The 9427-nt window shown below is 58.6% G+C and overlaps 1 protein-coding gene across 1 annotated transcript in view; it reads right to left on the bottom strand.

Annotated features, from left to right (window-relative positions):
• Positions 1-1265: 1265 nt before the first annotated feature.
• DDC (dopa decarboxylase) overlaps positions 1266-9427 on the bottom strand; it is a 37202-nt gene continuing 29040 nt past the window's right edge. The window contains exons 10-14 of the mRNA XM_025046946.1: positions 7308-7327; positions 5893-5991; positions 3899-4000; positions 3377-3593; positions 1266-1663 (exon numbers count right to left, since the gene is read on the bottom strand). Of these exons, the coding sequence (XP_024902714.1) occupies positions 1650-1663; positions 3377-3593; positions 3899-4000; positions 5893-5991; positions 7308-7327 (452 nt within the window). The 3' untranslated portion in view covers positions 1266-1649. The remainder of the gene's footprint in view (positions 1664-3376; positions 3594-3898; positions 4001-5892; positions 5992-7307; positions 7328-9427) is intronic.

The raw sequence follows: 9427 nt of genomic DNA, 5'->3' as shown, positions 1-9427 counted from the left end.
GGAGCAGACGCGGTGGACCCTGCGCCGGCTCCGGGCCCGCGACTGGACACGGCTGATAACCGCCCAAGGAGTCGCGCTGGCTGTGCGGCCACCGGGGTACAGAACGTGAACTGGCCGCCCTTTATTGGGCAGGTGCTTCATTCTTAAAGTACTCCGAAATAAGCACGCAGGCGCCGAGGTAAATTAATTCAGAAACGCTCACCTGGACTCACGTGGGCGGCAGCCGGTCAGGGGTTCCGAGGGCTGTGCTCCTTCCCTCTGCTGCGTGTGTTCTCACACAGGACGTCAGTAGTTGGGAGGTACCTGTGCCTCACCCGCTGATGCAAAGTCGACGTGTATTTAGAATACGGGAATTAGAATACCTGCTCCGAGTCCTGCAGCTCAGCTCCACCGGAAGCCAGCGCATCCCCTTTCCCGCCTCAGCCCCCCAGGGCACGTCCCCGGAGGACTGAAGAGCACTCGTTATTACCTTGGACTTTGGCTTCGGAGAACAGAACATTTAGATTAGTGAATTGCGTTTTCAGACCGACTAACAGAATAGCCCCTAATAGCGACCAGGGTGGTATTTAATGTCGTTATATCCCGTAAGAAGTCTACTAGTTGGCAGTTCCCGGTCCGATGGAAAGACCCGGATGCCGTGAAGGACCATCTTTCCGTCCTTCTGTTTTGCCGTCTTGGCCCCGTGGATTTTCCTCCCCAGGCTTCTCACCTGCTTGTTCCGGGACGGCCCCCACCACCCAAGGAATGCAGCCCCACACCGGATATTTAAAGCAGGAGTAAGAGGCCAAACTGGAGACGGACCAAGCCCCCTGAATACCTCTCTCGTGGAAGAAGGAGGAAGACATCTCTCAGGATGTACTGGGAGCCCTCCCCACCCTCTCCAGGGTTACCCTTTCCTGAAATAGTGAATGTCTGGAGTGGACAGAGAGAAAATGACTGCCAAATAGCAACAGACACAATGACATCTAAGCGGCTGGAAATAACCCATCCTCTTGGTGATGGTCCTACTTTTTATGCTCCTTAATCTTTTTACTTGTGTCTTTAGAAGTTGCAGTCATCTCCAAGAAAGACTTGTATGTTGTTAAAGCATCTAAAAACAGTTCCTGACAGATACTACGCACTCAGTAACCAGTTGTTGAATAAATGAATGCTGTTTAAAAATACCCAAGGATGTCATATCTTTACCTTTTTGAAAGGAAAAGTCCGCATTACGATAATCAGTTCGGCACACCATAGGACAGGACGCTCACCAGACACAATTTCCGTTGCACTTCAAATGGTTTATTAAGCACTGAGTCACATGACAGAGCAATTTAAAGACCACAGGTGTAATCTCAAGTGCCATAATCATAGACTGCCCTGGAAAATATTTCAATAAGCCTTTCCCACCACTGACACCCTCAGGAACCAAAAACCTATGATTCTTTAAACAAAAATTCATAGGCAATTAATGAATAAAAGCTAGATCTACTGGGGTTAACTTTTTATATAGCAGATATTATTTCTTCACTGACGAGAGACTGAACAGATATAGTCACAAGCTTCTGGATAACGGCAGAGAGAAACGTGAAGCCTCACGCAGGCTCGGCTCCATGGAACCAGGATGATGTTTATTTTCCTCTCATTCCAGTTTTCAGATATACTTCTTTTCAATTTTTGATCTCTATAGGGGGGAAAAAACAACAATAGGGATATATGGCTACATTAAAAAAAATCAGAATTGTGTCTACTTCTCAGCCGAACACCGAAGGAATATGCAATTTCTCCAAGATGGAGGCAAATGCAATGGGAGAGTTTGAAGGGGAGGAAATGAGTTTTTTACTGCTGATCCGGCTTCTCTGTGACCCAAGTTATCAACGTCAGCTGGAATCTGCCCCATGTCCTACCCTCTGTAAAACAGGGATGACTGCCCCTTCCTGCCAGGACTGTGATCGAGCGTGTGGGTGCGATACGCTGGCCTCACCTGCGCACAAGTGAACCCAAGGCGTTATGGTATCCATCGCTCACTTTAATCTGGCCCAAACAGCGCAGGTGCGTTATGACTTCCTACTGGATCCAGCATTAAAAACAATTCAATCCTATCTTTACCTTTGGAAGTGACAGCAAGTATAAGGCTCCACAGTGACTGTGACTTCCACCAGAAGTGTGCGTGTGTTTCTAGTCACTTTTCAGAGCTGCGGCCTTTCTCTGTGTGGTTGTGGGCACACGGGACTATGATTGCCACGTGACCCATCCTGATGGGATGTGTGCAGGCGCAGGGCTGAAGCGACGCTATTGGCAGTCTTTCCTGACATGGTTCTGCTTTGTATATGCATCACAATAGTGCTTCCCTCGTCACACACACACACACACACACGCACACACACACACACACACCCCTCGTCTTACAGCAATGGAATAATTAGACTCTGAGCCTCTGCCCTGCACCCGGCAGACGTGCTCGAGCTACGACTTTGCGGTTACTTGGGACAAGGCGGTCCCCCTCAGCTTACGAGCAGTGGGGCATCAGGAAAGGCCTTGCTTGAGAAAGTGGGTCTTTACCTCACAGGTCAGGAGGCATGGATAGGCCTCTCGCAGAAATGAAACACTTTTTAACCGACTTGTTTGAGCAGTCTAGTATTTCAGGTGTTCACAGTTAACATTAAGAGCAAAGAAGGTCAGGTTGCACACGGTCAGCGAAATGACTTCATCACACACTGGGGAAACCAGAAGAGGGACAAACAGAGGCGAAAGCTAGGGAGCTGGTCGCAGAGGTCCGGCCACCACTGCCTCCCCAAAAGGGGGGCGAAAATATTTAAGAAAACAGAGAAACGAAGGAGGTACGCAAACTCTAACGGACTGACGTTCTTAGAATAATCTAATGAAACAGCTTTTACGACTGCTGTGGCTCCAACGGACATAATTTCGAGGGCCCTGCCTGTTGCCAGCGCCGCATCTGCGTTCACGTGTTTCTTACCAGTTAAGCACCTGCTGTCTTCAGGGTCCCTTCCACTGATGAGGGCAAACCCCTCACGACGACAGGAAGCCCATGGTTCCTTTCTCTGAGCCAATAAGAATTTGGTTCTTCCTGACAGTAAATCATCCTTCTTGTCAAATTCCCTTTTGTAATGTTTTTGTTAATTTTCAATTATCTACAGTTTAATGTGTAAGCTCGTTATGACAGTAAGTTGCGTCAATGAACACAGGAGAAATCCACGGGAAGATTATAGAAATACGCGACTGATAGTCTCCTAGAAGACTGCAAAGCAAAAGCCTAGCGAAGTTTGCAAAGAACCAGTGCAGATCCTGCTGCCTCTCCAGACCAGATGGGACATGGCGCCAGCATCCCCCTTGGACAATGGAAAAAACTGGTCCCGGCCACCTGCGCGCAGCCTACCTGCAGCCGCCGCCTTCGGCTCCGCCTCTGCCCGCAGCAGGTCCGTGGCCAGGCCTCTGATGTGCTCCCAGGCCCGGTGCACGTGGCTGGATTCCACCATGCGAGAGCAGATGGCGAAGCGCAGCACGAACTGGTCTCGGAGGTGACACGGAACCAGGTGGATTTTTTTGGTGGTGTTTATCTTTTCCAGGAGGGCTTCGTTCAGCTTGTTGGAACCCTGGAGGGATCAAGAGAGAGGGGTCACGCGTCGGCAAACGCAGCCCCCTGACCGCTTGCCCGCCGCGATGGACGAGGGCCGCGCAGAGGAACGGGAGGGCGGTCTGGGTGTCCGCGGCCACCGAGGACGCAGCGCGCGCGGGGCGGGGCCGAGCGGGCAGCGGCGGGGACAGGGCCAGGCGGGGACATCGCAGCAAGGACTGGTCGCAGGACGAATTCCTCCCTCTCGGGGGCCGAGGCGCGGGTTTGAGCTCGGAGGTGACGCGTCAGAGAGAGCGGCGGGGACTGAGCGGGTCTCGGACAAACCTTCAGCCGGAAGCAGACCAGCCCGAGGACCACCTCCGCGCAGATCTCGAAGCGCGGGTCCCGCCGCACCGCAGACTCCAACTCGCGGGCCAGCCCCACGTGCTGCGGGGAGCGACACCTGTTAGAGCCCGCGCCGCGCACCTGCGCTCCCGCCCGCCCGCGCGCTGCGCGTCGCCCGCCCAGCAGCGTCTCGCACGGGCTGCGGAAAACCCGCGCCACCGTGGGAAAAGGGCGGCGACCTCAGAAAAACACCAGCCATCGCTTCCTTCTGCTGCGGGGACTGTTTTCCCACCTGAACCATCCTTCGCAACGTGAGCGAAGACGCCGGGACGAGGGCTCTGAACATTCTAGAAAAGCGGTGGCGGCGAAGGGCCGCGCAGCGGGTCCCCCGTGCTGGCCGGTGCGGACGCCTCACCGCGGTGCCGGGTCACAGTGTCCCCCCGGACCCCCGGGGGCAGGCAGGGAAACCGGCGCGCGTCCCAACGCAGCCGCCTTCGGAGCTGCGGTCGCAGCGCTGCTTGTCATCGCCAGTGTCCCCCGCCACGTTGGGGACTGCCTTCCTCTCATCGACTAGCGTCACCTTCTCCGACTTCTACATGTTTATGGCGCTCAAAAGCGGATTCGGGGGGCACGAGACCTGCCGACGAGCCCTCCGTGGTCTGGCTGCCCGTGTGGCTTGCTCTGAGCCGGCATCCAGCAGGGGCTGTCACCGGCGCTGTCACCGGCCGGCGCCCAGGGAGCGTCCCAGCGCAAGTGCCCGGCAAGTGCTGGGCTCAGGCGGCTGGGCCGGGGCGCCATTAAATGGGCGGTCCCCGCACACGGTAACCCTGGCGCCACCAGAGGGCGCCAGAGACTTGGGGCTGACAGGGACCCCTCCACCAGCAGGGGCCGCTGCACAGCTGCCCAGGGACAGGGGTGTCTATTGGGCTGCCAGGCAGGATGGGTCCCTTCTCAGAGCCTTTTTAACATGTCACAGCCCAACCACACCCAGTTGCCCCTGAACTTAAAGCTGGAACCGTTATGGAGAGAGAAACCACTCATGTTTCACCTTCTCTCCCCAAAGAAGCTAGATCCTCACTATACTTGAGAACATGGGCTCAGATGGGACGGGCATCTCTTCCCCTGCAAAGTCACCCTCACACTGCCTTCCCAGCCACCTTCTCCACCGAGACTCTCCTGGTGAGTCCCCACTCCCACAGGTCCCCCTAAAAGCCTTGCAAGGCAGGTGGGGGCCAGTGCGTGATGTTTGGTAGGCACTGAGCCAGTGCCTGCAGATGGACACCGGCCACATGGCCTGTCACAGAGGAGGGGACTGGAGACATTCGGCCCAGCCACAGGACTCAATGAAGGGCTGGCCGTGTCTGTCTCGCTAGACTTGGAGACTGCGGGTCTGCCCTGTCTCCATGAAGGCCGAGGGCTCTGTGCGGGGCGGGAGGGACCCCGCTGGCATCAGCAGGCCTTCTGCAGCCAGCCAGGTGGGTGGCCTTGGGCAAATCCCAGCACACGTTCAGGCCTCAGTTTCCTTGATGGTTAAAAAAAAAAAAGGGGGTGGTGCTCAGGGCAGACGGTGGCTCTGCGCTCAGGCACTCGTCACAGCCACTCCAAGGGAGCCGTCAGGCCGTGCTGCCGGGGAGACACATGTGAGGACCCCCAGGCTGGACAACAGCCCCCACGCTAAGAGCACCCTTTCCGGAAAGCTTATAGAAGAAAAGCTTGTCCTTGCTTTGGCCACTGCTAGCTAGACCTCGCCGACGTGGCTAACGTGCCTGCTACGTGGCCTTTGCCCTCTGGCAGTCCCCTGGAGCCGATAACCCGTGGTCCTGATGGAAATGTCTTAAAGGACCCACACTCACGCATGGGCTATCTTATAAATGCCCTAACCGCGATGGCGCACGCTACCCCTTGTCACGTATTTGCTTATGATGCCATCTTAGTTTATTTCTAAAGTCCCCTAAGAGCTCCGGGAGACACCCGGATGTGTTGAAGGCAGTCACCTTGCGGATGTGGACCTGCAGCCCCGTGACCCCGTACATCCTGAAAACGAACCACAGTTTCAAGGAGCGGAATCTGCGGCCCAGCGGTAGCTGCCAATGCTGAAAAAAAAACAGAGATGCCCAGTCAGCGGGATGCCAGCGCCGGCTTCCCTGGACCACACGCCCCCCGCCCCCCGCCCTGCTCCCCCGGAGGCAGCTCCGTCCCAGCAGGCCGCCTCTCTGCCCCACCTGGGGTAGCGAAGCGGAGGTGGGGTGAGCGGGTCCCACAGCAGGAGGCTACCTCTGTCACTCAAGGATGGGACACGCCATTGACCTGGGGGCTCCCTGCCCACGGAGCCCACTCGGCGGCTGTTTGTTGGGTGCACACAGGTGGCCAGACCAGTGCTGAGCTCAGTGCCGTCGTGAGAGGACAGGCCAGAGGTAGCTTCCGCTCAGAGCAGACTTTCCCTCCGCGCCCAGCCTCAGCCCGCCGGGCTGTGGGTTCCGAGGTGATGAGGACTCTTACTGGCCTGTTTATCCCCAGCCCAGGCCCAGCACCCCGCCTGGCTCAGGGCAGCCATTCTGTCCCGTTCCAAGGGACATCGTTGACCTGCGTGCTTAAATGAGCAGGAGGAAAAGCCGCCCCGCCCTCACACGGGCCATCAGAAACCATTCGGCAGGTAGAAGCCAGCTGCCTTGATGTGTCACAGCCGCCCAGAGGTGGGTGCTTCAGAAACAGCACGTGGCCCAAACACAAGCTGTCCACACCCGGCATACAACGCATGAGCTGCCGGCACTCAGTGCCTGCGGCTTCGGCATCATAAGGAACAAGAGATGGCCTAAGGAGAAGCCAGTGTAGCAGAGGACATCGGCCCTCAGGCCAGAGAGGCCCTCAGAGGGCAGCAAGACGTTTCGGCTCTGTCTCGATGGCAGCTCGCAGCGGCAGGCAAGAGGGTCGTCACGGCCAGTGTGACCATCTACCTCTGTCTCCCTCAGCGGCCTGGGGCCTGGGAGGGGGGCATGGGCCTCGCAGGGGCTCCTGGCTGGAGGGGAGGCCGCCCGCTGAGCCCTCGTTAGGCGCTGGCCCCTCACTGCCTCTCCGCCTGGACGCCCACTCCAGGATCCCAGCAGCTGTGCAGGAGGGAGGGCCACACCGTCTACAGACCATGCCCGTCCCAGGGGACCCTGGGGGCAGTGGCCCTGTCTCCTCGGCAGAGTGTCCTGCTAACCCGAGTCCTGTGGCTGGCGGGCTCAGCAGAGCTGGCCGCCGCCCAGCCCGGCTCACCAGTCAGGACCCGGACAGTTGGCACCCTTTGGCGGGCCCCCGATCGTGACGAAAGAAGGGCCGTCTGGGGGGGTCACCGCCATGATAGCGCCCAGTGCCGAACGCATTCGGGTGCCCACAGGCCTGGTGCTGCGCAGGACAAACCACTCACCCTGTAGTCAGTGATGAGCCCTGCAAAGAGAAAGAAGAAACGGTCACACGCGGGGGCCAGGCACAGGCCTAGTCCCTCTCGGCTTCAAGGTCAGCGTACCGTCTCCTGGCCCAGACGTGACTTCGAGGTCAGCGCCCTGTCTCCTGGCCCAGACGTGAGACCGCTGAGGGCAGGTGCCGGTGTGCTTCGTGGCACCTCCCAAAGTAACACGTTTAAGGGGAGCCCTGGGGAGCAGGTGCCTGGACACAGACCGGAAACGCTGAATTATGACCGGATCGCCACCCGCTTCCCTTCCTGCGGTGATGTAAGCGCGGGAACCTGAGCTCCCCGCAGCAGGAAGCTGGCATTCGGCTCGATGAAGCCCTCGTCATCCATGCGCCCATGGGAAGGCGAGTTTGTGACACGAGAGTGATTAGAATATAAGACTTGAAACTTGGCCGGTGTCCGTCTCCGTAGCCACGGACCTCAGTCCAGAGTCCGGCCTGGGGCCGACACCTGCTGACTGTCCCTGAGTCATTTTCGTCACCCCGGATGCAGTGGCTTCACAGCGGTTGTGAGATGTCTTGCTTGCAGCTCAGCCTCTTCGTGTGCCTGAAGCGGTCCGTCCCCGGGTGGCCTGGGGAGGGACGCTGGGCACTGAAGCGGTCAGTCCCCAGACGGGCTGGGGAGGGGCACTGGGCGAAGACTCGTAAACACGCCTTTCCACACAGTGACCCAGGCGGGGAAGCGGGGGGAGGTCTGAAGGTGGGCACGGTGTTGTGTTGGGACTCCTGACCCCCTAATATGGTCCAGAGCAGGCTCCCCGTGGCTCCCCACTTCCCAGGTCAGAGTGGCTGTGGCCTGGCCATCGCAGGCCTCCTCGAGATCAGCTGGGACGAGATGCCCACCTAAGGTGGTCCAGCGTCACCCTTACAGACTGTCTTGAGCCCCCGTGCAGATGGGCCTATCCCGCGTTTACAGGGAGATCTAGGACCACCGGTTAGCCTGACCGCCCGAGTGCCCTCTGGCTGGGAGAGACCCGGCGTTTCCCCAACTTGGATCATAAAACAGAGACGTGGGGACCAGGCAGAGTCATTTCGCAAGGACCAACCTCCCTGTTTCATGAGGGACCCTGAGACGAAGCCCACGGTCGCCCAGCTCGTGTCAGCCCCCAGCCAGTGCCCTGTTCCTCACACCCATGGACGGCGTTGCTGGACAAACGTCCACGGCAGCCATCAGAGGTCACTGACAGGGACGTGTAGGTGCCAGCAGACCACAGCGGCACCCAGAGCGCCCCGGCACGCGAGAAGCTCTCGGAAAGGGTCTGTCGAAAGCCGGGGGGGACAGCTGGGAGGGCAGACATGCGAGGGCCCTCCTTTCTGTGTACCCCTCGGCACCCCCAACAGCCCCCGGCCACACGAGGCTACGTTTAATTACAATTAAATAAAACTAAAGACTGATTCCTTCAGTCATGCCGGCCACGTCGCAAGTGCTCGAGGCCACACGTGGCTGCTTGGCGGCTGCTGTATGGGACGTTTCTTCCACTGTAGAAAACTTTACTAAAGCTGTGAGGAAGAGGACTCAGATGCGGTGACTTCTCCAGCCGAACCACACCGTACGTGACGGGCGGAGTCCGCTTCTCGGGGACCCGCTTCCGTAAGGACCGGCTGAGGACCTGGACGAGTGAGGGACAACCTCGGACAGGTGCTGGCCGCTGGCGTAGGGCGCGCCAAGGCCCTCTGGGCCAGCAGCCTCCTGTGACGACGGTTCTGCTGATGCCGGGGACTGCTTCGCAGGTGTCACGTGCCCAGGAGGTCTTCACAGCGACGCCAGGTACACGTGGCGGGGTGAGCAGCTTCTCAGTTGCAGATGGCGACGAGCGCAAACAATGCCGCACGGCGCTCCGTGCGCAGCGGACCGTCCCCGCCGGCCGCCCGCGCCCTGCTCCCCGAACACGCCGCTTTCACACAGACGGGATCCGCCTGGAAGGTCTCCGTTGCAGGCGAGGCCGCTTTCCCCTGCCGCCGGCGGGGTGAAACCTTTCCCGCCATCAGAAAGGGACCCCCCACTTGGGCGCGGTTCGGTGTCCGAGGAGACGACGTCCGGAAAAGTGCGGCAGTGACGCGGGGACGCCTCGCGGC

The sequence above is a fragment of the Pteropus alecto genome, unplaced genomic scaffold (genome assembly GCF_000325575.1).
Source record: "Pteropus alecto unplaced genomic scaffold, ASM32557v1 scaffold21, whole genome shotgun sequence".
Taxonomy (NCBI): domain Eukaryota; kingdom Metazoa; phylum Chordata; class Mammalia; order Chiroptera; family Pteropodidae; genus Pteropus; species Pteropus alecto.
This window is presented reverse-complemented; position numbering and strand designations above follow the sequence as displayed.